Below are 27741 nucleotides of genomic sequence, written 5' to 3' on the forward strand. Positions count from 1 at the left end.
AGATAAGTCCCTGCCGCCCGGCAGCGGGGCGGACAGGGTATATTTTTGTAAATTTTGAAAACGAAAAAATATTTTTTAAAAAACGAAAATAAAAAATAAAAAAATAAAAAACCGCGTGTAGTGCTGGTAGATTGGGGGCAGACCCACTTACCCACTCCAACCCACGGGCCAGTGTGGGTAAACTTCAAAGGCCTTAGGAGGGAGGCCCACGCGGAGGGAGGCGGCCCATTTAGATTTTGTGTAGGCAAATCCTAAGATTTTTCTACTAAGCCAGTCTCAATGGGAGTGTCAACGACACAATTATCTAGATTGAAATTTTAAAAACTATATCAATATAGTGTCATAATGATAATACTCCTTCCATATCTATGATATTTCTCTCTTCTCTTTTTTATATTATTAATACATATTAACAAATTTAATTTAATATTCGTAACACTCTTACGACCCGCATTCGCCGAAAGGAGGACTGCGAAATATCCGAAGAGCTCGCGGAAATGGCGACGGTGCCGCCGCTCGCCGTGCTCGCCGCCGCCTCGGCCTCGGCTGCGCCGAGGGTTTGCATCTCCGGAGCCTCAGTCCCCGAGCCCTTCCTCGGAACCCGCGCGCGTCTCCGCCTCCGCAGCGCGCCGCGGGGCGTCGCCTACGCCCTCCGCCGTAGGCCCTCCAAATACAAGGTAGCCAACCTCGCGCGCGCTGCTCATTTACCTCCTCTCTCGTCCCCGCTGCCCTGATTGGGGCGCCTCTGTTTAGTTGTTGCTTGATGAACCATGAAATGACCTTGGAGGCTAAGTAAGATTGGGGAGGAATAGTAGGTTGAGCCTTTTTGGTGTCAATCCTAGAGCTATGTTATCTGTTATTGCGAAATTAACTTGGGGGATTTAGCGAAGTGCGTTTGTTACCCCCAACACTGATGTCTTCCGATCTTATCTTCTAACTCAGCTGGGTTGGATATTTTTTGGTTTTCATGTTTCTGTATGTTTAGCTGTAAATTGGAACTTGGAGGTGGAAGTCCTGTTGACAAAATTTCCCTGTTCCAGACTAAAATCCAGAGCGAGGAGGAGGTGGTGGCTGCAGAAGATGTCATGGACGACGACGAGGAGGATGGTGCATTGGAAGCACTTTTCAAGCAGCTGGAAGAAGATCTTGAGAATGATGATTTGTCTGTCGATGACGATGAGGATGAGATATCAGAAGAAGATATGGCCAGATTTGAAAAGGAGTTGGCAGAAGCAATTGAAGAAGTCGGTGGTGTTGCTGAATCAGCAGGAGATTCATTACTGCGCTCTGCAGACCACGGTAGTGATGAGAAACTAGATGGGGGCGAACGACCAGAGCTGAAAACCTGGCAACTCAGGAGATTGGCTCGTGCGCTGAAAATAGGTCGGCGTAAAACTAGTGTAAGCTGCTGTATATTCACTTGAGTTTTTTTTTTCAACTTCTCCCTTCAGAAATCAGCATTGCACCCTTTTGTAGGAATAGGCAAAGCTTTAAAACTCAAACTATTGAGGTTTTCCATTTTGTGTTGCAGATAAAGAATCTTGCAGGGGAGTTAGGCTTAGATAGGGCTTTGGTCATTGAACTGCTCCGCAATCCACCACCAAAACTTCTACTCATGTCTGATTCTTTGCCTGATGAAGCCCCTTCTAAGCCTGAAGTGAAGGAACTAGAACCCCCTAGTTCAGCCACAGTTGATGAGGTCGATACCACTGAAACTAAGCCGCAGGAGGAGCTTCCAGTTCATGTCATGAGTGCAGAATGGTCTGCACGGAAAAGACTAAAAAAGGTGCAACTTGAGACCTTGGAAAGAGTCTATTTGCGGAGTAAACGCCCCACGGTAACTAGCATTTCCATCAAGATTAATACCGCTCAATAGCTTATCTCCTGAGTAGTGGCTTTTTTGTATTATTTTTCTGCAACGTATAATCACTTACATTATTTCATTTCATGCAGAATACAATGATCAGCAGCATAGTTCAAGTGACAAATCTTCCACGAAAGACCATTGTTAAGTGGTTTGAGGATAGAAGGGAACAAGATGGAGTCCCTGACCATCATGTTGCATTCAAGAGATCTTTATCTGAGACTGTAGCTAGTTCATAACTTCTTCAGATAAGCCTTTATTATAGTGTTTGCATGGAAACCATTACGAGCCTGTAATTTGAACTTTTAAAGTATGACAAGTTTTTGCAAGCCCAACATGGACTATCTTTACATTGTAGCAATAATAACAGATCAGCCAGTGTGACAGGTACACCTCCTAACTGTCACTTACATTTTAATTAGCTTCACACTGGACCGCCATTTTGGCTAATGGCTTCAGTAAAAGTTATAGGTCTGTTGACCAGATCTTGATTTGCTGAGCGATAAATTCCTGTAGATTATTTCGCTTTGTTTGTTTAGAGCCTTAAGCGTGGCATTTCACATGATCTTTGTCATAGCCTTGTTTCTGTGGGGCATGTGCCCTGTATTTTTATTTCTAATTCTTTTGCAAGTGATGCAAGATCTCCCATGGTATTATTCTATTAGGTGAGCTAAAAGTGAAGATTTATGACAATCAATATCAGAGGTTAGGACGAGGCAGTGACAGCATAACTGACACCATGCATAAGAAGCATGAAGTAATGTTAATGGCCTAACCAACTATATTTGTGGTCCAACTGGTTAACTGTATAGTAATAACTGGGTCGGTGCCTTTTGTTTGCATATGGTCTACTAGACCCGTTTTCAGAGCTGTGATTCGATGTTCATGCCTTTGCTTGAATCTTGGGTTTTGGGTAGGTCAGTTATAGTCTGTACTTTTACCTTCGGTGCCTGAAACCCATGCTGCTCTGAACCTAACTTCAATCAAAATGTCTTGTTGTTTTCAATTAAATAGTTTGTTCTGGCGAGTCTGCAATCTGGACTGGTCATCGCATCAACAGGATCAGATGGTAGGCAATAATTTTCAGTGATTAGATATTTAGATGATAGGTGTATCCAGAGAGATCTCTTGTGATTAGGGTATACCCCGAGGGTGGCTGGAGATACATGAGAGCATGGAGACATGAAAAAGGAAAAATGCTTATAATAGTTGGTAATTTATATGTCAAATCGTTTGCTGCAACGGAAGTTTTTACTATTTCCCTCTTAGAATAAAATCATTTTTTTAGTTCAATGAACTTTTTAATTTTGTATGCTGCACTATATATACACAGTCTGACTTTTTTGGGGGCAGTGTGCCATACTTTGTTATTGGTGAATAGCAACGGTACACATATGACGTGTCTTTAAGGGCACTACCGTACAGCCTTTGTTTTCCTCTAGCCTGTACAATGATGTTTGGCTGTAAACTGATAGCCTGATACTCCTTACTAGAGTTGAGTACAATTGCCAATTGCCATTTTCCTTTGTTTCTTCCCCTGGGCCCTCTGGACTTTTTCTTCACTTGTACTAGTCAATCTTTGTTGGATATGTTTAACGTTTTCATGGCAACGCATATCATACACCTTAAATCTAAATGAGACTCCTGTTGTATCAATTATTATTGAAACATTGTCAAACTATACGGTGGAATGTAGAAACTGTTGAAGAGCGCATGCACATTTTCTGGTAGCTCTCAGGAAATTGTCTTCCACCTGCAGTGGGTTGTTTGTGATGGACATCTAGCTGCTTCTATGCACTTGTCTTCTTTTCCTCCACATGCTCATGGTGGGAAAGTAAAACCCTGGCATGTGCTACAAAAATAGAAAATCATGTGTGTCTAATATTCTAATCTTATGTGTTCTTATACACTGTTCTTCATGCAGATAAAATAATCTCTGCAGAACCCAGTTAGTTACTGGAAAACAGCCCCAGGCACCTTTCCATGGCACCGGCTGTTGACTGCTCTGCTGTCTGCACACTAATGGCTGTCTCTGTCCGTTTACATATATAACACAGCCGGGACCTGCAGAGGCGGGCAGCTCAGAAGAAGCAAACCCGTCCGGTTCATCCTTACCCTTTGTTCTCCATCTCACACTTGCAGATAAGCTGGTTCCTCTTGCGGAGAAGGGAGGTGGATAGTTGCCCATGGCCGGGTTGCAAAGGTCGGCGACGACCTTCAGAAGGTCGGGCTCCTCCGGCCTGGTCTGGGACGAGCGTTTCCTCACCGAGGCCGACGCGGAGGCAAAGGCTGCCGATGGCGCCACGGAGGAGCCCCAGCCGGAGCTGCGGCACTCCCGGAGCGTCGGGAGCATCGGCATGCTGCGGCGCGGCGGTGCCGGCGACGGTGACGACAAGAAGGCGAAGGAGAAGAAGAAGCAGCAGAAGCAGGGGCACAAGGAGGAATCGCGCAGCAACCAGCAGGTGTTCCGGACCAAGGACGTGGCCCCGGACGTCGACCCGCCATCGCCACGAGTGTCCGGCTGCATCCTCTGCACCATCTTCGGCGGCTCCAGCTCCGGTTCCGGCACGGCGCGCCGCCGGCCCAACAAGCCCAGGAAGAAGTGACAGCCCCGCAGCACGTACGTAACGCTGCTGGTGCAGCTGTTAGTTTTTTTCCCACTGTAAAGTTTGAGCCATGGATGTGAGCGCACATGTTTATACTAGAGTCACAGTCAGATGAGCTTTGGTACTCGATACACACCGTTTCAGTCAGTCAGGTTAGTAGTTCTCTCGCCCGCCCTCCCTCTCTCTCTGGTCGGTTTCTTGATCCAGATCCATGCTTTGAGGAATCGCCACGGCCAGATCTTACGACTGGTACACCCAGCAGGTGTTGAGATCTGGGGTTGTTCTTGGTTTGGTGCTTTTTCTTGCCCTTGTGTTCCGGCGCCGGTCCTTGAGCCTTTGGAACCTTCGTGATTGCTTCCATGTGGGTGTGTGAGCGAGGCTGTGAGGGGTGGTGTCGCGTGCCTTTGCCGGCGGTGAGGGGGTGTCCCGGTTGCGTTTGCGTGCGTAAAGAATTTGGGCTGGTCGGGGTGAGCATATGGGCGCGCGGCGCGCCCATGTGGATGGAGCTTGGGCTGGCCGGCCTTGTGATCTGTGAGGCGGTTTTGTTGGGAACCGGCGGGATGGACCGATGATTTCGGTCGGTTTGCTGGGGGGGGGGGGGGGGGGGTGCACATGATGGCCGCAGATGCCATGGTCGGTCTTGCCGCGTCTTTTTTATTTTTATATATTTTTTAATATTTTTTACAGAATAATACGGCATAAAGAACAATTATAAAAATAGCTCTCTGGCGCTCAGCTACCGGACCCCAGGTAGCGGGCATCAGGGTCCCCAGGGATTCCGATATGAAGAAAAATTGTAAAAAATATTGCAAACAGATCCCTGGGGCCCCTGCCGCCCCCCGGGCGCCAGGCCCCCCGACCCTTACCCTATGTAAACTTGGCATAAATAAGCATAGGTAAACTTGCCCAACTAAAAAACGGTAATTAGATGGAACTAAAGATTTCACAACACATTAAACATACATTAACTTGGCATATATAAGCATAGATAGACTTGTCGAACTAAAAAAACGATAGTGAGGTGGGTGAGGTGGGCTGCTGCTACCATCGTCTCTCCTGGTGCGGCTCATTGGGTCTGGCGCTTGGTGTTGCGGGCGTGCCACCTGGCTTGACCTGCAGCCAGGAAGGGGTGAGTGGTGAGGCTTCTGTCTCCTGCTTTCCCTGCGTCACACAAGATAAAGCGTCAAATTCATGCCGATCACCCGGATCGGCAAACTGTGAGCCCAGCTGCTCCGTATCGGCACAAACAGCCGATCTAGAGACGTTCGGAGGCATATCGGCACATTTGCCGATTGCAGATGCGATCGATAAATAAAGCATGTAAACCGCATCTGTATAAGATAAAACCTGCTCGAGAACATGATATAAACAGATCTAACTACCCAGATCGGCTCTTGCTACGCACGACATAGAACGATCTAAGCATACGCGAGCATAGCCAGGATCTCCAAAGAAACTCATCCACACAGATAGATCCGATCTAAGACATACCGGGCAGGGTGATCAGCACGCGTTAACCCATCGGCAGGTCGCATGCATGTGTTGCAGTGCACGTCATGGATTGTAACAAACAGCTGGGCAACACGTTCCGATCACAAACCGAGAATGAGAAAGATCTTACAAATCTAGATAAAGCGAGTGAAAACCATAGTAAAAGATACTCGCTCTGCAAACATCAAGTAGATCCAACCCACGACCATTACAGATCTCACCGCTACATAGGAACAACCCGTCCACGAGTCAGGCCAGATGGGCGTGATTGAGAATACCTAACTCACCATAGGAATCATCCAACACATTTACCGGGGCCAGATATAGCAGATGTTGAACAAATCCTTATTAATTAAGGATGAACGATAACAGATCGGATCCGCAAGACAAAGCAAAGCAAGGCGTCATCCCTGTATGAATCGGCTCTATGGCACGCTAGGTGAATAAGAAACTAGCCGATTCCATGCACAAGGATGGCACGGTGAATGCAACAATTAAGCAACGATAAAGCACGATCAATCTACTAAAACCATGCTGCAAACACCAGGATAAGTAGCAGATCTCGTCATAAAAAATGTTTCAGCACGAGATCTACCAAGGTAACGAGGCATTAAGCTGTGATGCTCTAAGGAAGATCCTTAGAGCCGCATGGCGCTTACCTCGAGGTTAACCCTAACGTGATTAGGGCTGGCGATGTGCCGAGAGAGTTGGAGACAACCACTGCTGTGGGAACGTTTGCCGTCAATCTTTATTCATCGGGTATGATTACATATTTATAGCTTGTAGTCTTGACGAACAAGCTAACAAACCCTAATTTAAACTCATAGAAAAAACTAATCTATCTCTAAAAAGATACAGATAAAACAGGAGCCCATCGGCTCCCAGCATGGACCGCAATCGCCACTCCCTTGGACGATCCGAACCGGCCCATTAACAGTCCAAGCCCGTCAACAGTCTCGGTCAATTTCCGGCGATAACAGTGCCTCTATTTGCACTACCACTGGATGACCCGGTGTGCCTCCCACCTTCTGGCTCACGCACACGAGATCTACCTTGAACAACTCTGCGTCTCCCTCGTGTTCCTCTTGAACGTCCAGGCATTACACCACCACCGAACATCAAGTACATAGGTATAAAATTAGGGATATACTTATTTATCAACTCATCATCTTTCGGGTGTTCCTACATCAATAGACTGTGATATGAATATCATGTTTTTTAAAATAAAATATAGCAGAAGCATGATTTAAAGACACCATACCTGCACATATTTCTCATGGTCAGATGATAACATCATAATCATGTATTCCATGCTAGAAAACCCGCTATAAGGAAGTTCAGCAATAGCACATATCCTCCTGTACTTTTCATGATACTCATTCAAAAGGTCTCTTAGAGCTTCTATGGTCAAAACTTCTCTAGTAGGACATGCGTTAAATGTATAGGTTGCATTCAGCTTTGATAAAGCCTTCCTGATATTTCTTTCCAGAAACGAATCATCATTGTCTCCCCTAAACACTTGCAAACAAGCAGTCAACGCATCTGCGATATTCTTTCGCGTCCATGTAAATGATTCACTCATAAATTGGTGGTGGTGATCCCCTCCTTGACCCCTCCCACAGCCTCTCCCGCATCCTCTCCCTGCTGGTGCGTCCATTCTTGGTAGTACTTTGTTAATTTCTGGTGCTCAAATTGGAAGATGGGAAGGGAGGGTACATAAGTTGTGGATAATTGGAAATAAGTACAAAAAATATGCAAGTAACATAACTAGAAGTAGCAAAGAACACTGTCATGCCATATTAAATGTCCATTACTCATTCGACAACCACAACTATGTCTAAACTCATATATGGGGACACATCTAACCACCCCTACGAGTACGGGTCCTCTTCCACGCTGATGTGCGTAAACATGACCCGCAAAGTAGGTGAAACGATCTGGGGAACCTGCGGTGCGCTGAGGACGTGAGCCGGCCACGGGGGTCTATGTAGGCACGTCCTACGATGGCTGTAGCGGGTCCCTCCCAACTGTGATGCCCCAATGATATCGAAATCGTCAATGAAGTCACCTCCACATAGATCCTCCATGGTGAATGTAGTATCTCCATCGGAGTACTATCCCACGAATTCGGTATCGGTAGTGTGTGATGGCCCGGTTCCCATATACGGTGGATGTCCCATAGGCAAGTACGGTGGAGGTCCCATAGGGACGTGGGGTCCTGTTAAAACAGTAAGTTAATACATGTGAGTCTAATACAATGGCATTTTAAAGTGTAATGTTCGTAAAGCTTACCTGTGGCGTACGACATAACTGAAGGTGGGGGAGGGGGGGACGCCAACTACTATAGACCGAAGACGGAGGATGTGACGAACCCTCTGAGGACTCAGACTGCGGAGGTTGTCCAAGGGTGTTGATTACGAACCGTGAGGCATCTCGTGCCCGGGTCCACGCCTCTCTCTGCTCCATCTGGGTCATTAGTTTGTTGCCTCGTATCCTAAGCAGTGCGCACTCACAATCGTTGTTAAGTCGAAGGGCAACCTGTAAATGCAGCCAAATAATAATTACTTTAGTTAGCAGTGTACTTGAGTTGAACATGAAGTGCGTGCTAACATATGAAACTTACCACTCCTGTGAGTGTCTCATCCCGGTGATAGGCATATCCATCCTGCAAACTCGCCATGTGTGGCTGAGGGTGTGAGTCAACAAACGTGATCCGAGGGCGAGTCCGAGGAAGGTACCATGTGAGATAAGCATGAAAGAACGATGGTACGTGGGGTCCTGTAGGCTGCACGACGTCGTCATCCGCGTTAACCCACAGATCGACCCGTGGCTGCAACTTGTTGACCCACGTGTCGTTGCATGGCTGTCCTAACCTACTCAACCTACAGCAGGCACAATATTTATAAGAATATTGTAATTATGGATACATAGATGAGTATAGAGATAATCGTTACCCGTGCTCATGTCGTGGAACCCGGTGCAGTGGGACCGGTAGAGAAAACATCTGTCGCATACCAAACTGCCTCATCACTCGGTCTGGGCAGTGGGGCTCAACAAATGTGTCGTAAACCAAGCCCGCCGTCATGAGCCACAAGCCGGGGTTCGCCCCGCACCACGCAGAAAGTCCCAGTGGAGCTCACGTGGTAATTGCTGACGTTGTGTATGGCTCCCAGATAACGTCATCAGGTTGTAGTTGATCAAGCTCCCTGATGAAGTCAGGATACGACCGTCTTGTCTGTATATGAGCCCAAGATCTCTGCAAATTGTAAGTTAATGTCAATTGTAAATGAACACAGCAATGCATATAACAATGAATTGAAATTGTAAATGAACTGAAAGAACCGGAACGTACCTGGCGCCACAACCAGAGGGTACCCATCGTGGGCCGGCTATCCTCATCGCCGTGCTCATAGAACTCAGGTCCCTCCTCTCTCCTTTCTGGGCTATATGGCTGGTGGTGGAATGAAATGAGGGGAGAGGGGAGGGGAGGGGATATATAGGGGGTGGGGCCTGGCGCCCGGGGGGCCCAGCCGCCCAGGAGCCCCCACCGACATGTTTGCAATACTTTTTACAATTTTTCTTCGCATCGAGGTCCCTGGAGACCCTGGCGCTCGCTGCTGGCGGGGCGCCTGAGGGCTATTTTTGTAATTGTTATTTTTACCGTATTATTCTGTAAAAAAGTATAAAAATAAAAAAGACGCAGCCTGACCGGCGGGGCTTTGAGTTTGAGACCGGCCACCTAATGATCATTCCGACCGAGGCCTTCTCCGGATCTCCACGCAAATTTGAAAAGAATTAGTTCAAAATACTACTCCCTCCATTCACTTTTGATAGCTATATTTCAAAAACTTAAATGTTCAAAAATGATAGCTATATTTACTATTGGTATGGGTTGTGACAATAAATAGCACTAGTTACAAGGAGTTTCCAGTTAAAACATTGGAGGATCAACAAAAAAGTCTGTTGCATTTATTAGATTGATAAGCACACTTGTGGTGCCCTTGGTCATTGTGTCATATGGAAATATATCAATCAAAACTGAATGGAGGGAGTACATTTCAATTCCCAAGCAGGACCAAAGCAGTTGTTGCCTAGCCAGTCTCAGTATGTGTTTCAAAGGAATTTTATAGTATTATAAAACGCATGTCACATCATTAGTTTTGCTTGTCATTACACCAGCAGCCATATGCATGCCACACGGGGGTGGAATGCAATTCGTTTCTCTTTTAAATTTTTTTCCCCTTTTTGTGAGGGCGCGCACGGACACAGGCTGTTGCGGTGCGGGACAACAGTTGAACGATGACGATAATTCGGGGCGTAATAAAAGTTAGTAGGTGGCATGATTGCTTGCGGAGAGGGACGGGCCATCCGTCCGTCCCCGGCGCCCGCGACGCCGACGTGTGAATGTATGCCCCCAATTCAGCCGGGGATTCACACGGCCGTCGGCCGCCCCTCCTCAAGCCGTCGGCGATATTTCGGCGGCGTCACGCCTCTGTACGCACCGGTGGCCGTCTCTTTCCCCAGCACGTTCTCGCGGATCGCCCACCCCCGCCACGTCTCTGTCGGACCCCCCCCCCCCCCCCCCAAATTAACGACCGGTCGGCCGATCGATCGGTCGGTAGCATCTGACGATCAGTCTCGAATTTCGCATCGTGTCCAGGCTACTGTTCCTCGCGGGGAAGAGTAGTCTGCAGATTCAGCTTGCAGCGCTTGCTCCTGGTCCAAAATTGTGGCGCCATGCTTCCATGGAAAGCACACATGCTCCAACTCCAAGCATCATCTATCATCCGAGCAGTCTGCTGGTTCGCGAGGAGCTGGTATTCTGGTCCTCCGTCTCTTAACGCATGCATGATGGCATGATGATACAGAGATTCGTGACCTGGACCGTTCACCTAACTGGGTTCCGTGGGGGCGCTGGGCACCTAACCGGCCAACCTGACGCTGCTCCTGCGTCCATGCGGTGTCCATGTCCCGGAAGGGCAGGAGGAAGATCCTGCGCCGGTGGGTGGTGATGGAGAGAGTACAGGGGAGAAGGAAGGAAGCTGAGGACGCGTTAATTGTGAGCTGTGTGACGGTGTCGATGGGAACGGGCTGCTAATCTCCCATGGGCTGTGCGGGTCTCGGCCCAAGTTCATGGGCCTCAGCCCTGAGCCATCGGCCTGCTCGGTGCCTTGACGGGGATTTTTTTCATTTTTGTATTTAAAAAAATTAAAATTTCAAAAATATATGGCGGTTTCGAAAAAACTCAAAACTATACCTCTGTCGCCCCTTGTCTGGGCGACAGGACCCAGGACCTAAATGTAAAAAAAATACATTTAGGTCCTGGCGCCCGGGACACATTAAACAGCAAATTTGTAAAATAGATATAAAATCGTAGAAAAATCAGAAAAATACAAACTCAACTGTTCTGGATTTTATGAAACAAGATCTACAACTTTTGTTATATGAAGTTTTCATTTGATCAATGTATCTTGCTCTATTTTAAATACTAGTTTAATGCACTTTTATTTAAATCTCAAGATCCATCCTTTGGATGCATGTCATCTTTGGCCAGAGTGTTGCATATGGTAAGCATAGGCTTGTACAAAATTGATAGACCCAGAAAACATTTCTAGAATAAGTTTTTAAATTAAATCTTGCAATATGTCTAGTTTAAATGAGTTATTTATCCATGCTGCTATACTGAGTTTTAGAAGCCATAACTTTTACAGTACCATTATTTTATTTCCTAAGAGCTATAAAAAAGTTTGGTAAATTTTAGATAAGCACAACTAGATCAAATGAATTATTTCAAATTTTTCTAGGTACAAGAACTATTTTTCTTGATTTAGTGCATTTACCTTAGTCATAATTCATTTGGTCTAGTTGTGCTTATCTAAAATTTACCAAACTTTTTTTATAGCTCTTAGGAAATAAAATAATGGTACTGTAAAAGTTATGGCTTCTAAAACTCAGTATAGCAGCATGGATAAATAACACATTTAAACTAGACATATTGCAAGATTTAATTTAAAAATTATTCTAGAAATGTTTTCTGGATCTACCAATTTTGTACAAGCCTATGCTCACCATATGCAACACTCTAGCCAAAGGTGACCTGTATCCAAAGGATGGATCTTGAGATTTAAATAAAAGTGCATTAAACTAGTATTTAAAATAGAGCAAGATACATTGATCAAATGAAAAACTTTATATAACAAAAGTTGTAGATCTTGTTTCATAGAATCCATAACAGTTGAGTTTGTATTTTTCTGATTTTTCTACGATTTTATATCAATTTTACAAGTTCACTGTTTAATGCGTCCCGGGTGCCAGGACCTAAATGTAATTTTTTTTTACATTTAGGTCCTGTCGCCCAGCCAGGGGGCGACAGGAGTATAGTTTTGAAATTTTTTGAAACCGCCATATATTTTTGAAATTTTAATTTTTTTTAAATATAAAAATGAAAAAAAATCCCCTTGAACGGCCATCCCCACGTACGGCCCGGCGTGACCTCTGCGGGGCCGTCAAAAATTTAGTCGTGATGACGTAGCTAACCAGCCCGAGCAATGGCACCAGATCTTGTCGTAGGCTCGTAGCGAACCCTTGACGCCGACAGCACGCGGGGGTCCGCCAGACAGAGCGCACAAATCCGCCGTCGGATCCAACTGCCCCCATCCCCGATCTCGCCGAGGTCTCCCCGCGCCCTGTGGCCGACGGCGAGCCACCGCCGCACCCGCACGCCGAAAAGGCTCGCATTGAAAACAGGGGGCGCCGCACAGCTGCGCACGCCAGCGGCGGCACGGAGCGCCGGCCCCAGCTGCCCGCCTCGTGCCGGCGGGCTCCTCCTGGCGGCTGGTTCGGCTGCGCGCGCGCGGCGCACCCTTCCGCTGACGGGGCGGCCCCGCGGCCCGCGCGGTCGGCGGCGGGCGAGCGGGGTGGGGGGCCGGGAGCGCGGCCACGCAGCGCGCCTCGCCACCTCCCGCTGGGCGGCGCCAACGCGTGGCCTCGCCCGCCGCGACGTGGGCGGTGTCCCGGCCGTTTGACCCCCACCCCCGCGCGGGGTGCGCATGGGTCTGGTCCGGCTGGTCGCCGCCGCCCGCTCACTCGGAAGTCGGAACCCGGCCCCCGCGCGACTGAGCTGGACGCGGCCGCCCTGTCAGCGTCACATCGGCGGAGCTGGATCTCCGAACGCCAAAAATTAAACACCGCGCTTTTTTTTTCTCTCGTAAAGACCTCCCATTTCTCATCGAATTCTGTACCCATCCACTCTACTCTTCTTTCTCGTCCAGTACGAGTACTAGGTCCCCAAGTACGAGGAACGATCACACCAACGTGTCTAATACGAGGAAAGATGAGGGGTGTTCTGCGAAAAGTTTCTAGACGTCTGAGGCAAGAGAAAAAAACAAGGGGTCGCCCATGCCATGATGAGCCCGGATGGAATCGTCGAACGCTTTCCAAGTTCAGGGAGGCAGGCGAAGCCGCGAAGGAAACAGAGGGCCAATAAGGGGTGAGGAGACACAGAAACGTGCGCACAATTAATAAGAAATTTATCCCTCCTGCCGACTGCCGTGTGCCGACGAGCTCCGAGCTCGCGAGAGAGAGAGAGAGAGAGAGAGAGAGAGAGAGAGAGAGAGAGAGAGAGAGAGAGAGAGAGAGAGAGAGAGAGAGAGAGAGAGAGAGAGAGAGTATGCAGCAGGATCAGACGACGAGCTCGCTGCCCTCCAGCAGCGAGTGCTCCTCGAGCTCGGCGCCGCAGACGGAGGAGGCCAGAGAAGGCACGCACGCACTGCCTGTTATTTCTTTGATCATCTTTTGAATCTTCTTCTCACTTGCATATATACATACGATTTGTTTCCGTTTATCATCTTTGTTCGGCCCATTTCTTCGAGCATGTCTCTCTTGATCTCTCTGTTCTTGATTCTTCTACTCCCTTAGCTTTTCCGCTTTGATGAAAAGGAAGGTTAGCTATTTATTTGTCGGCTGTCTTGTAGATTCAGTTTGTAAATGAAGAGAGTACTCCTATATATTACGTCGTCGATCAGCATGCATGCATGAGAGAGGGATTGATTTTTTTTTTTGATAATAAGGAGAGGGATTGATTTGAAATCGCTGGCCGCGGTGTTTGTAGGGATGGAGAGCGACGAGGAGATCGGGCGGGTGCCGGAGGTCGGGCTGGAGCTGGCCGGCCCGTCGACGTCCGGCAGGGAGACCGCCGCGGGCGCCGGGGCCGGGACGTCGTCCGAGGCCCAGGCGGCCAGCGCCGCCGCCGCCCGCCGCCGCGTCCGCAGCCCGGCCGACAAGGAGCACCGCCGCCTCAAGAGGTGCGTTGTCCGGCTTAGCTTTCTCGCTCTACCCTGCCTCTTCATTCCGTACCACGGTCGAGCCGAGCGCGTGTACCTGCTAGACCTCGATCGCCTAGACGCCTACTGCGGCTTCGTGTGCGTACGATCGCTGCGAGGCTCCTGTCGAGAAGCTTTCTGCTTGTGCCGCCGTGGCATAGAGGGAGTGCCCGATCGACGAGCAGAGGCCGGCGTGAACCTAGCTCGATCACGTACTACGCAACTTGATGTCGTACAAAGTTGCCTAGCTTTAGGCCGGGCCAAGGACGACACCAACTTGATCGATAATAACATGCTGTGCTGACATAGGCGGTGCATACAAAAGTGAGAGAACGAGTTGGACATCCCAGTTGCATTTTATGCATGACTGGCTTTACCCAGTTTTTTTCTTATTAGGCCTAGTCCTTTTTTGGGCACAAAGCCCACAGCCTTTGGTAGCTGTTTGTAAACACAAGCAAAGTATACTCTCCCTAACGAAGGGTTAAAGCTCCTGCTGCTAATGATCCTCTACTCATCAATAAATACTCGTTTAAGATGGATATCATAGGAAATGTACCTAAATTTCAAAAGTTCCACTATCAGCGTATTTCAGTAGAAGTAAATTCCCACAAAACACTAGCTAGTAAGTTGGCAAAAATATACCCAGCCATCGTTTTAAATATATAATATTTAGTATAATCTAGTAAGTTAATAAACTAATTAGTTTACGTTTGTTCATAGGGGTGAGTGTGCGTGCATTGTAAGTGTCTGAGTTGTACTGTGTAATCTAAAAAAACCTAATTAGCTTCTCCTGAACATCATATATTAAAATTGGAAGATGGAGGGAGGAGTACGCAAAACTACTTCTAAAATAGTTTTGTGATAAGACGTAAAAAATGATTTAGATTTAAAGAAATCTTGAAGAGAGCCCTGCTTTTGTTTTGCAAAGCTATATATTGAGGTTGAAAAGTAAGCAGTTGATGCTATACTGATTTCTTAGCTTTTCGTTTATGGTCTTGCTCTAGCGCTGTATGCTAAGGAAGTGTGCGATAAAGGATGTCTGATCTATAGCCCAAATTACAGATGGGCCCAGATCACATATGGGCCTGCCCGAAATGGACCTGGAGAGCTTGCTCACCCTCGTTCTCAATTCTGCTAGGTTGCTCCGGAACCGGGTGTCGGCGCAGCAGGCGCGGGAGAGGAAGAAGGCGTACCTGAGCGAGCTGGAGGTGAGGGTGAAGGACCTGGAGAAGCGGAACTCGGAGCTGGAGGAGAGGCTCTCCACGCTGCAGAACGAGAACCAGATGCTCAGACAGGTACAGTGCGTACTAGCAAAATTACATTTTCAGAGGCCGTGGTGTTAGTTGACTGCGTATCCAGTCCATCATCAGAGTTCCAAACTGCAAGTTCGGTTGTCATCAGCACTAGGATGCATATGCAAAATTATTTGCAAATGGTAGCAGTTCAAATTGACTTGATTTTGTTTTCCCTGGACGTGCCACAGATCCTGAAGAACACCACTGTCAATAGAAGAGGGCCGGGTGGCGGTAGCAGCGCCGGCGGAGACAGCCAATAGCTGCCCTCTGCATGCAAGACCGGGAGGAAATGGTTGCGTTTGGATTTGGAGCAGGAAGCAGCTAGCAGCAGCAGGGAACTACCTCCTGATGATAGCCCGTTCACCTGGCTGATCAAGCTTGTTGTTTAGGTGAAAAATCTTCTGTCATGCAGGGACCGTGCTGCATCTGCAGGTGTTCAGCCCGGCTCTGGAACTTCTCTAGGTGTATGTAACAGTGTCCTGTATGGCCGCCTTTGCCAACATGTAGTATTTCATCCCGTCCGTGTACATGTAGACTGTACGTAAGAGATCGATGGCGTGGACGCAGCGCTGTTGCAAATGTAATGAGGTTTGTTTAAGAAGCGCTGTCTAATTTGTTAATGCCCGTGCCGTCTGTAAAAACCATGAGAATTTGTGTTCATACCCGTGATCAGTTTCGATCATGGCGGAACACTGCTGCTATGAAACAGTTCTACATTTTTTCCCCAGCGTTTGGAATCGATTTGCTACACATTCTCTGAACTTTGCGACACTTGCAGGCTTGTGGTGTTCGCGCCGGCCAGACGGGGTCGCGATCTAGTTCGTTCGTTGCCGTGCCGTCACCGCTGAGGCGGTGACCAGGTCTTGGTTTGCACTGGGGCAATAAGCTGCAAGCAGATGCCGCCGCCTCTGATTCCTCGGCACATCCCAGTTCATCCCCCGTCTGTTACCGCCGGCGCGCGGTCACGCCAGCTGCAGCTAGCGAACGGAAGTGACTTTTGTCTTACCGCGTCGTTGCTTCCGCTGAGACCGCCTCGCGAACATCGCAGGACCTGAAGCTAGCGCCCCAATCTTGTCGCTCCCGCTGGGATGTATGGAAATGGATGGAGTTGTTTGGGTTCTGCGTCCGACTCGATGAAGACGAAGGAATGGATGCCAGAGAACAAAAGAGACTTCCTCAGATCGGGATGGTTTTCGTTTCTAGTATATATTGGTCATTAGTCACGCATGGCTTCTTGTACATCAGCTGGTTTACTGGGGAGGCAACCATGGGATGCGCTGCGCCCATTGCACTCTGAATTGTTTCACCTGTCAGATAGGGTCAAGATGGACGAAGGGAGCCCAGAGATCGTGCCTGCCAACTCCCCGGCTACCGACCTGGACCAGGAGCCTGAATCTTCACAAAGGTGACCACTGGCAGTGCCATGTTTCTACCTGTTGATCTTGCATCATTTCCTCACCAGCCATCCCAATGACGCTGCAAATGCACGACAGATCAAATTTCATCCTTGTGTAGAATCACCATGCGTGTAAAAAAAGGTTTTAGTTTGTTTCGTGTCACGACTCACGAGAAGAAGTTTTTTACTCTTTCTTAGGCGAGATTGATGCTTGTCAGGTTCACTGTAATCCTGCAAAAATCATCAGGTTCCGTGTAGAACTGTGCGCTCCTGGACCTTACCATATTTCGCCATGACTGAACTTGCAGCGGGGATGGCGACGGCGATGGCCCTCCCGAGCCTCTCAGCGACAAGCTGCCCGTCCCGCCCGGCGAGCTCAGCCTGTACCGCGCGGCCGTCGCGCTGCGCGTCCTCCTCCTCGCCGCCTTCTTCCGGTACCGCGTCACCCACCCGGTGCCCGACGCGCCATGGCTGTGGCTGACCGCGCTCGCCTGCGAGCTCTGGCTCGCCCTCGCGTGGCTGCTCGCCCAGCTCCCCAAGCTCTCCCCGACCAACCGCGCCGCGCACCCCGATAGGCTCGCGTCGCGGTACGCCGACGGGACGGGGCTGCCGGGCGTGGACGTGCTCGTGACGGCGGCGGCGGGCGCCGCGGGGACGACGGAGCCGCCGCTGGCGACGGCGAACGCGGTGCTGTCGGCGCTCGCGGCGGACTACCCCGCGGGGAGGCTGGCGTGCTACGTCTCCGACGACGGCGCGGACATGCTGGCGTTCGAGGCGCTGTTCGAGGCCGCCGGGCTCGCGCGGCGGTGGGTGCCCTTCTGCCGGCGCCACGGCGTGGAGCCGCGGGCGCCCGAGCTCTACTTCGCGCGCGGCGTCGACTACCTCCGGGACCGCGCTGCGCCGTCCTTCGTCAAGGAACGCCGCGCCATGAAGGTGAGGTGAACGATGGATCGCTCCTCGACCGGTGGCGATCGCGCGGTGGCTGATCGTGATTGCTGGCGCAGAGGGAGTACGAGGAGTTCAAGGTGAGGATCAACTCCCTCGCAGCGAAGGCGCGGAAGGTGCCGGAGGACGGGTGGGTCATGTCGGACGGCACGCCGTGGCCGGGGAACAACCCCCGAGACCATCCTGCCATGATACAGGTCAAAACTCTTCGCCTCGCTCCATCCGTCACCGAGAGACTGGTTGCTGATCTGTGGCAATTGATGGGGTTCGATTCGCGCATGATCTTCAGGTTCTTCTGGGGCACCCCGGCGACCAGGACGCCGAGGGGAACGAGCTGCCCCGGCTGTTCTACGTGTCGCGGGAGAAGAAGCCGGGGTTCCAGCATCACAGGAAAGCCGGCGCCCTGAACGCCCTGGTACGCGTCTCTGTTCTCGAGCGGTGTGGTCCTGCTTCTGAGTATCTGTTCTTCAGCTGCAATCTGCAATGCCTTTTCTGCCTTGTTTACTGGCAGCTCCGGGTGTCTGCTCTGCTGACGAACGGCGCGTACGTGCTCAACCTGGACTACGACCACTGCGTCACCAACAGCGGCGCGCTCAGGGAGGCGATGTGCTTCCTCATGGACCCTGTGGTTGGGAACAGGACGTGCTTCGTTCAGTTCCCGCTGCGGGTCGGCGGCGACGGCGACGGCGGCGGCGATCAGCTAGCGAGCCGGGACGACTCTGTCTTCTTCGACGTAAGAGATCAAGCCTACTTGCTCGATCACTGTCCGGCATGGCGCTGTTGCTTTCTGAGCTGTGCACCTCGCCACCTCACGATTCTGCGGTGCTCCCTCGGCAGATCGACATGAAGTGCCTGGACGGCATCCAGGGCCCGGTGTACGTCGGCTCCGGCTGCTTCTTCAACCGGAAAGCGATGTACGGCTTCGACCCTGCGCTGGCGGAGGAGGACGACGACGCCGCGCACGGGAGCTGGTGCTGCTTCGGGAACGGGAAGGGGCGCGCGCTGAGGAGGACCATGTCCGCTGTCCCCTTGCTGGACTCGGAGGACTCTGACGAGCAGACCGGAGCCGCGGACGGCGCAAGGGCAAGGCGGAGGCTGCGCTCCTACCACGCCGCGCTGGAGCGGCACTTCGGCCACTCGCAGGCGTTCATCGCGTCCGCGTTCGCGGGCCAAGGGCGCGGCGGCGGCGGCGGCGGCGGGTCGGACTCCACGGGCGCGGCGGCTTGCTCTCTCCTCAGGGAGGCCATCCACGTCGTCAGCTGCGCATATGAGGAGCGGACGAGGTGGGGCAAGGACGTCGGCTGGGTGTACGGCGGAGGCGCCGTGGCCACGGGGTTCAGAATGCACGCGCGCGGGTGGGCGTCGGCTTATTGCTCACCGGCGCGGGCCGCGTTCCGGACCTTCGCGCGCCCGAGCCCCTCGGACGTCCTCGCGGAGGCGTCGCGGCGGGCGGCGGCGGCCATGGGCGTCCTGCTGAGCCGGCACTGCCCCGTCTGGGCCGGCGCCGGCGGGCGCGTGCGGCTCCTGCAGCGGCTGGGCTACGCCGCCCGCGTCGCCTACCCGCTGGTCTCCCTCCCGCTCACCGCCTACTGCGCGCTCCCGGCGGCCTGCCTCCTCACCGGCCGGTCCATCTTCCCCGACGACGTGAGCTACTACGGCGCGGTCCTGCTCATCCTGCTCCTGTCCTCGGTGGCGGCCACGGCCGCGCTGGAGCTCCGGTGGAGCCGCGTGACGCCGCGCGCGTGGTGGCGGGACCAGCAGCTCTGGGCGGTCACCGGCACGTCGGCGTGCCTCGCCGCCGTGTTCCAGGGCGTCCTACGCGCGTGCGCCGGGATCGACGTCGGCTTCTCCACCGCGTCCACAAAGACGGCGGCGGCCCGCTCGTCCTCGGATGGCGAGGAGTCCTCGGACGAGCGGCGGAGGTCCCTGCGGTGGTCGAACCTGCTGATCCCGCCGGCAAGCCTGCTACTGGCCAACCTCGCCGGCGTGGTGGTGGCGGTGTCGTACGGGGTGGACCACGGGTACCGGGCGTGGGGCCCGGTGCTCGGGAAGCTGGCGCTCGCCGGGTGGGTGGTGGCGCACCTGCAGGGGTTCCTCAGGGGCCTCCTGGCGCGGCGGGACCGGGCGCCCACCGTCGCCGTGCTCTGGTCGGTGCTCTTCGTGTCCGTTCTCTCGCTGCTCTGGGTCAACGTCGACTCCTACTCGGCGCCGCCCGCGCGGGCCGCGTCGCAGCAACCGGTCTTGTGACAAAATTGGGGAGGAGATTCCAGGCTGGGCCGTGCCGTTCTATCGCGTTCTACTCAACCAAACAGCCCAAGTCCGAGTGTACATACACACACCATCTCGAACCCTCCCGTGCCACAGTTGAGAGAGGAGAAAGAAGGGCGATTCGTGCTCCCGCCGGCGTGAGAGCCCATCTTCTTCGGCTCCGGTGGCCTTCTTGGGCCCGGAGGTGAGGGGGTGCGTGCTTCTCCGTCCGGCGGTGTAGATTAGGTCCTAGTATATCTAGGTTTTCGTTTGCGGGCGACGTCGGCGAGGCGGCAGTGGCGGCGTCAAGGAATAAGTCCCTCCCACCCCGACCCCGTCTCGCCTGCGCTCACTCCGGCGCCAACGAGGGGTGCGTGGGGGCGGAGTCAACCGGAGTCTGTTGGAGTAATGGGCTTGGCCCATTACTTCTAAAGCATTAAAAGAATTTAAAGCTCACTATTAATGCTAGGGAATCAATGCTTAATTCCGTACCGGGAATTGAGGAGGATCTCAACCGACTTAAAAGGTGGACTTCGTGTACACCACTTGTGAAGCCGGTAGGAGAAGGATGGTGAACCACACGCGCGCGAGCGCTCGCTCGCCTCGCCGAGCCGGGCCGAGGCCGAGGCCGAGGCGCGGCGCGGCGCGGCGCGGCCGGCCGGATGGGCGGTGCGCGTGCGCGTGCACGGCCGGACGTGACGTGTAGGTGCCGGTGCGGTGCAGTGCGATGTGATGGCTATTTTGCCGTTGACAGTAATTAATCGTGCGATTAAACGTGCAATTAAATCTGTAATTAATGGCCATAACCGCATCACCTAAATGACTCTGATGGTGTCCAGGTTCAACGATCCTGAGCACCTGAGTCACTATATAAGAAGTATCATTCCCCTCATCCATTCTGCACCAGAGCACTGAGGCAACTCGGCTCCTCTCTTCTCCCTCTCCAGTTGCAACAACTGAGTTCCCCAACGCTAATTTCTGCGCGCACAGAATTAGCGTGAGCAGGCCTCCGAAACCTTGCTCGCCTTGAGATCCTGCACGGGATAGGCGGGCAATCAGGTTTTTGGCTAACGCTTTAGCGTGACTGCTCAAAAATACAAAGGCTTTGCCCGATTGAACGATTACTTCCTGGTGGACGAGCCGAACGACTACGTCGACTACATTCTGGTGGCCGAACGACTACGTCGACTACATCTTGGTGACCGTTCGCGGGACTGCACTGCGAACTTCTTCCTGCACCGATTTAGTTCGACTACTTCGACTGAGGCCAACCGAGTAGATGTCTACTCCAGTTGGTAACAGCGCAGCCAATGCCTCCGGCAACGGCCCCGCTTCAGGGTACTCCCTGAAACTTTGGTTATTTATATTGTTTATGCTTATCTGTGTGATAAGTATAAACATGTTCACATGTTTTATTTTACTCCTTAAAATCATAGAAATATTGCTAGTTTATACATTTAATTTTGGAATTAAATTGTGCCCGAAATTGCCTAAATTTCTAACAATCCAAAAACCTGATTGTGTTAATAGGCTTTCGGTATCTAGCTTTGCTGCATCAATCAAACCACCATCTTTTGATGGTTCAAATTATAAACGTTGGCAAGAGCGGCTTATACTGTGGTTAACACTATCGAGAGTGATCCATGTGAAAGAGGGTAAGCCTGAACAATTCTCTCCAGAGGAAGGGAGTGCGTTCGATGAGGCTGATATCCTCTTTCGAGGCTTGATCATTAGTGTTCTCGGTGATAACCTGGTGGATTCTTATATCCGGCTGCCAACTGGCAAAGCATTGTGGGATGCTCTTGAGGCTCAATATGGAGTATCTGACGTCGGGAGTGAGTTGTATATCATGGAGCAGTTCCTTGAGTACAAGATGGTCGAAGACCGTTCTGTAGTGGAACAGGCTCATGAAATACATACTCTGCCAAAAGATCTAAAAAATTGCAGCAAAGAGTCCCCATGTGTGTTACCCAATAAGTTTGTGGCCGGAGGTATAATCTCTAAGCTGCCACCTTCTTGGAGGGACTTTGCTACTTCTCTAAAACACAAGAGACATGAGTTCACAATAGATGGACTCATAGGGACTCTTGATGTTGAGGAGAAGGCGAGAGCAAAGGACATACGTGGGAAAGGAGTTGTTGGTGCTTCAAGTGCCAATCTTGTTCAGAAGAACAACTCCCACAAGAACAAGAAAAAGCCACCGCAGAACCAACCAAAGACTAAGAAGACAACCACTTTTAAGAAGAAGAAGACGAGAGCTTGCTATGTGTGCGCTAGTACGGATCACTTTGCTGCAAAGTGTCCGAACCTTAAAGGCAACGACTCCGCCAACATGGTTATTAGAGAGCCTGGAGGAACTTCGGGGTACGGTAATTTATTACCTACTGTTCTTTTAGTCTTTGGTTCACCCGAGTGGTGGGTTGACACTGGTGCTAATATTCATGTTTGTGCTGATGCTTCTTTGTTCTCTTCTTACCAGACCGGCGGGACTTCCTCCTTGCTGATGGGGAACGGATCACATGCGCGTGTTCTTGGTGTTGGTACGGTAAATCTGAAGTTTACTTCGGGGAAGACCGTGCAGCTGAAGAACGTGCAGCATGTCCCCACCATCAAGAAGAATTTAGTCAGCGGATCTCTACTGTGTAGAGATGGTTTCAAATTAGTCTTTGAGTCCAATAAATGTATCTTGTCTAAGTTTGGTACTTTTGTTGGAAAAGGTTATGAAAGCGGAGGCTTGTTCCGTTTTTCTTTGTCAGATGTTTGTAATAAAATTGCATACAATGTTATTAACGTTGATGAAACAAATGTATGACATTCGAGGCCTTGTCACGTTAATTTTGGTTGTATGATGCGCTTAGCTAATTTGAGCTTAATTCCAAAGTTCACTTTTGTCAAAAATTCTAAGTGTCATGTATGTGTTGAATCAAAACAAACTCGTAAGCCTCATAAGACCGCGGAGGCAAGGAGCTTGGCACCCTTAGAATTAATTCATTCCGATTTGTGCGAAATGAATGGAGTGTTGACAAAAGGTGGTAAAAAATATTTCATGACTTTGATTGATGATAGTACTAGATTTTGTTATATCTATTTGTTGAAGTCAAAAGATGAAGCTTTACACTACTTTAAAATCTATAAAGCTGAAGTAGAAAACCAACTTGAGAGAAAAATCAAAAGAGTTAGGTCAGATCGTGGTGGCGAGTATTTCTTAAATTTATTTACTTTATTCTGCGAGGAACATGGTATTATTCATGAAAGGACGCCTCCCTATTCACCTCAGTCAAATGGGGTTGCCGAAAGAAAGAACCGCACTCTAACGGATTTGGTTAACGTCATGTTAGATACAGCGGGACTTTCCAAGGAATGGTGGGGTGAGGCTATATTGACTGCATGTCATGTCCTAAACCGTGTTCCTACAAAGAATAAAGAGATAACTCCATTCGAGGAATGGGAGAAGAAAAGGCCAACACTGTCATACTTACGTACATGGGGTTGTTTGGCAAAAGTGAGTGTGTCAATAACCAAGAAACGTAAGCTTGGACCTAAAATTGTGGATTGTATCTTTCTAGGTTATGCTATTCACAGCGTTGGATATAGATTTTTAATAGTGAAATCTGGAGTACCTGACATGCATGTTGGTACTATAATGGAGTCCAGAGATGCTATATTTTTTGAAAACATTTTTCCCATGAGAGATGAAACAAGTTCATCTAGGCAAGAGTTCATCGAGGATGATGGCTCTGCTGAGCCGATAGAACACAATGAACATACACTTGTAAAAAATCCTGAGGAGGATAACAATGATGCTCCGAGAAAGAGCAAGAGACAAAGGACTGTAAAGTCTTTTGGTGATGATTTCATTGTATACCTCATAGATGATACACCCAGAACCATTGAAGAGGCATATTCATCTCCTGATGCTGACTATTGGAAGGAAGCAGTAAGGAGTGAGATGGATTCTATTATGTCTAATGGAACCTGGGAGGTCGTTGAATGTCCTTATGGATGTAAACCGGTTGGATGCAAGTGGGTGTTCAAGAAAAAGCTTAGGCCAGATGGTACTATTGAAAAGTACAAGGCTAGACTTGTGGCTAAGGGTTATACCCAAAAAGAAGGAGAAGATTTCTTTGACACTTATTCACCAGTTGCCCGATTGACCACAATTCGAGTGTTACTTTCCCTGGCAGCCTCTTATGGTCTTCTCGTTCATCAGATGGACGTTAAGACGGCTTTCCTCAATGGAGAGTTAGAAGAGGAGATCTATATGGATCAGCCGGATGGGTTTGTATCAAAGAGTCAAGAAGGAATGGTTTGTAATTTGTTAAAATCTTTATATGGTCTCAAGCAAGCGCCTAAGCAGTGGCATGAAAAGTTTGATAGAACTTTGACCTCTGCCGGCTTTGTTGTGAACGAAGCTGACAGATGTGTGTACTATCGCTATGGTGGGGCTGAAGGAGTGATTTTGTGCTTGTATGTGGATGACATACTGATCTTTGGCACTAGCCTTAATGTGATTAAGGAAGTCAAAGAGTTTTTATCTCAAAATTTTGAGATGAAAGATCTGGGAGAAGCTGATGTTATCCTTAATATAAAACTGGTAAAAGAGATCAATGGTGGGGTGATTCTTACACAGTCTCACTATGTGGAGAAGGTGTTAAGTCGCTTTGGTTATAGCGACTATAAACCTGTCTCAACACCATATGATGCCAGTTTAATTCTTAGAAAGAACAAAAGGATAATGCGAGATCAGCTGAGATATTCTCAGATCATTGGTTCATTAATGTATTTAGCGAGCGCTACAAGACCTGACATCTCGTTTGCTGTAAGCAAACTGAGCCGGTTTGTTTCAAACCCGGGAGATGATCATTGGAAGGCTCTTGAAAGAGTAATGCGCTATCTGAAGGGGACAATGAACTATGGAATTCACTATACCGGGTACCCAAGGGTACTAGAAGGGTATAGTGATTCAAATTGGATTTCTGATGCGATGAGATAAAGGCCACAAGTGGATATGTGTTTACACTTGGTGGTGGAGCTGTTTCCTGGAAGTCTTGCAAGCAGACCATCTTAACGAGGTCAACTATGGAAGCAGAACTCACAGCATTAGATGCCGCCACTGTTGAGGCTGAGTGGCTTCGTGAGCTCCTTATGGACTTGCCGATAGTTGAAAAACCGTTACCGGCAATCCTAATGAACTGTGACAATCAAACGGTAATTGTCAAGGTGAATAGTTCAAAGGATAACATGAAGTCATCTAGACATGTGAAAAGACGGTTGAAATCTGTCAGAAAATTGAGAAACTCCGGAGTTATAGCCCTGGACTATGTTCAGACGGCTAAGAATTTGGCAGATCAGTTTACAAAGGGTCTTTCACGAAATGTGATAGATAATGCATCTATGGAATTGGGCTTGAGACCCACATGAGTCATTCTATAGTGGAAACCTGTCCTATGTGATCGGAGATCCCGTGAATTAGGATGGTGAAACAAACTAAAGTCTGACTGTGAGAAGAGAACCTTTGTGAAAAGGGCTCATTCCGTGTATAAGGTGCATTTCTCTTCTAATCTGTATGGCAGGTTGGTCTATACCTTAATGTGTGCCAGGTGGTTTCTTTTAAACAAATGAGTTGTTTTCTTGAAACAAAGATGTTGTCCTACAGAACATCTGAAAGGAACACACCAATATGAGTTTGACCACTGGTCATGGTCTATGAGAATTGAGTATTCTCTAGAAACTCATGAAGGGCCTGGAGTATGACTTATAAGCTCCAAACCGCGGGGATGCTTTTGCAGCCTAGTACCAGTGTAGGGCTCTGGTCAAACTTGTTTGCACAAAACTGGCAATTCAAGGCATAGTCCATTGCACAGTTGTGAATAAGTGTAGCCTTTGTCCTAGATGGAAGTTCAACTTAACAGTCTCTGTCGAATACTGGTATATCAATGAGAGAATGAGGGTATTTCTAGTGTGGCTTGAATTTCTTGGTGGGGATTGTTGGAGTAATGGGCTTGGCCCATTACTTCTAAAGCATTAAAAGAATTTAAAGCCCACTATTAATGCTAGGGAATCAATGCGTAATTCCGTACCGGGAATTGAGGAGGATCTCAACCGACTTAAAAGGTGGACTTCGTGTACACCACTTGTGAAGCCGGTAAGAGAAGGATGGTGAACCACACGCGCGCGAGCGCTCGCTCGCCTCGCCGAGCCGGGCCGGGCCGGGCCGTGGCCGTGGCCGTGGCCGAGGCCGAGACGAGGCGCGGCGCGGCGCGGCGCGGCCGGCCGGACGGGCGGTGCGCGTGCGCGTGCGCGGCCGGACGTGACGTGCAGGTGCCGGTGCGGTGCAGTGCGATATGATGGCTATTTTGCCGTTGACAGTAATTAATCGTGCGATTAAACATGCAATTAAATCTGTAATTAATGGCCATAACCGCATCACCTAAATGACTCTGATGGTGTCCAGGTTCAACGATCCTGAGCACCTGAGTCACTATATAAGAAGTACCATTCCCCTCATCCATTCTGCACCAGAGTACTGAGGCAACTCGGCTCCTCTCTTCTCCCTCTCCAGTTGCAACAACTGAGTTCCCCAACGCTAATTTCTGCGCGCACAGAATTAGCGTGAGCAGGCCTCCGAAACCTTGCTCGCCTTGAGATCCTGCACGGGATAGGCGGGCAATCAGGTTTTTGGGTAATGCTTTAGCGTGACTGCTCAAAAATACAAAGGCTTTGCCCGATTGAACGACTACTTCCTGGTGGACGAGCCGAACGACTACGTCGACTACATTCTGGTGGCCGAACGACTACGTCGACTACATCTTGGTGACCGTTCGCGGGACTGCACTGCGAACTTCTTCCTGCACCGATTTAGTTCGACTACTTCGACTGAGGCCAACCGAGTAGATGTCTACTCCAGTTGGTAACAGCGCAGCCAATGCCTCCGGCAACGGCCCCGCTTCAGGGTACTCCCTGAAACTTTGGTTATTTATATTGTTTATGCTTATCTGTGTGATAAGTATAAACATGTTCACATGTTTTATTTTACTCCTTAAAATCATAGAAATATTGCTAGTTTATACATTTAATTTTGGAATTAAATTGTGCCCGAAATTGTCTAAATTTCTAACAGAGTCGGGAGCTTCGCCATGGCGTTGTTTCCCTTGGCTCTGGATCGCTCCGATGTAGGAGTCTCGTCAGCGGCTGCACAAGGTATGTGGTTGCTGTTGACGACGAGATGCAGAAAGCTGGCTGGTGGGTTCATGGATGAGAGGTGGATGGGCTTGGGCGTCTTCCTCGCTGGTTTCCAGTGGTGTGTTCAAGCTCATGGTCAGAGGAACATGGGGTGCGTCCCCGGCCGATGTGTCTTCAGCGGTTCTTTCTATTGCGGCTCGTTTGAAAGCCTCTATGCGATGGTGTTCCTCTTGATCTTGGCATCTCTGCTGTCTTCCATCTTCGGCGGCGCTGCGGCTGGGGAAGAAGAACGGCGGCGGACGGCGGCTCGTAGATGCCCAGAAGTTCCCTTGGACTATTCTGTAATTGATCTATTTGTAAGGGTCTTTTGTGCAAAAACAGGTGGACAACTGTG

The 27741-nt window shown here is 49.9% G+C and overlaps 5 protein-coding genes across 5 annotated transcripts; 4 read left to right on the top strand and 1 right to left on the bottom strand.

Annotated features, from left to right (window-relative positions):
- Positions 1-426: 426 nt before the first annotated feature.
- LOC120703839 (protein OVEREXPRESSOR OF CATIONIC PEROXIDASE 3-like) lies at positions 427-4601 on the top strand. The gene is made up of 4 exons (XM_039988028.1): positions 427-677; positions 1041-1400; positions 1532-1837; positions 1954-4601. Exons 1-4 carry the CDS (start codon positions 498-500, stop codon positions 2101-2103), a joined length of 996 nt encoding a protein of 331 aa, XP_039843962.1. The 5' UTR covers positions 427-497; the 3' UTR covers positions 2104-4601.
- On the top strand, positions 3959-4617 carry LOC120703841 (uncharacterized protein At1g15400-like). The gene has a single exon (XM_039988030.1). It carries the CDS (start codon positions 4051-4053, stop codon positions 4468-4470), a length of 420 nt encoding a protein of 139 aa, XP_039843964.1. The 5' UTR covers positions 3959-4050; the 3' UTR covers positions 4471-4617.
- Positions 4618-7712: 3095 nt separating this feature from the next.
- On the bottom strand, positions 7713-9415 carry LOC120703840. Its single transcript, XM_039988029.1, has 5 exons — positions 9314-9415; positions 8916-9217; positions 8585-8843; positions 8254-8499; positions 7713-8179 (listed from the first exon to the last, which is right to left on the bottom strand). Exons 2-5 carry the CDS (start codon positions 9044-9046, stop codon positions 7823-7825), a joined length of 993 nt encoding a protein of 330 aa, XP_039843963.1. The 5' UTR covers positions 9047-9217; positions 9314-9415; the 3' UTR covers positions 7713-7822.
- A 3917-nt stretch (positions 9416-13332) lies between these two features.
- LOC120703842 (transcription factor HY5-like) lies at positions 13333-16304 on the top strand. Its single transcript, XM_039988031.1, has 5 exons — positions 13333-13536; positions 13607-13718; positions 14072-14264; positions 15421-15577; positions 15766-16304. Exons 2-5 carry the CDS (start codon positions 13631-13633, stop codon positions 15835-15837), a joined length of 510 nt encoding a protein of 169 aa, XP_039843965.1. The 5' UTR covers positions 13333-13536; positions 13607-13630; the 3' UTR covers positions 15838-16304.
- A 499-nt stretch (positions 16305-16803) lies between these two features.
- On the top strand, positions 16804-20188 carry LOC120702187 (putative cellulose synthase A catalytic subunit 11 [UDP-forming]). Its single transcript, XM_039985926.1, has 6 exons — positions 16804-16982; positions 17282-17906; positions 17978-18115; positions 18208-18333; positions 18430-18651; positions 18756-20188. The coding sequence occupies exons 1-6, from the start codon at positions 16804-16806 to the stop codon at positions 20163-20165; spliced, it is 2700 nt and encodes an 899-aa protein (XP_039841860.1). The 3' UTR covers positions 20166-20188.
- The last annotated feature ends 7553 nt before the right edge of the window (positions 20189-27741 follow it).

This window comes from Panicum virgatum, chromosome 4K (genome assembly GCF_016808335.1).
Source record: "Panicum virgatum strain AP13 chromosome 4K, P.virgatum_v5, whole genome shotgun sequence".
NCBI classification, from domain to species: Eukaryota; Viridiplantae; Streptophyta; class Magnoliopsida; order Poales; family Poaceae; genus Panicum; species Panicum virgatum.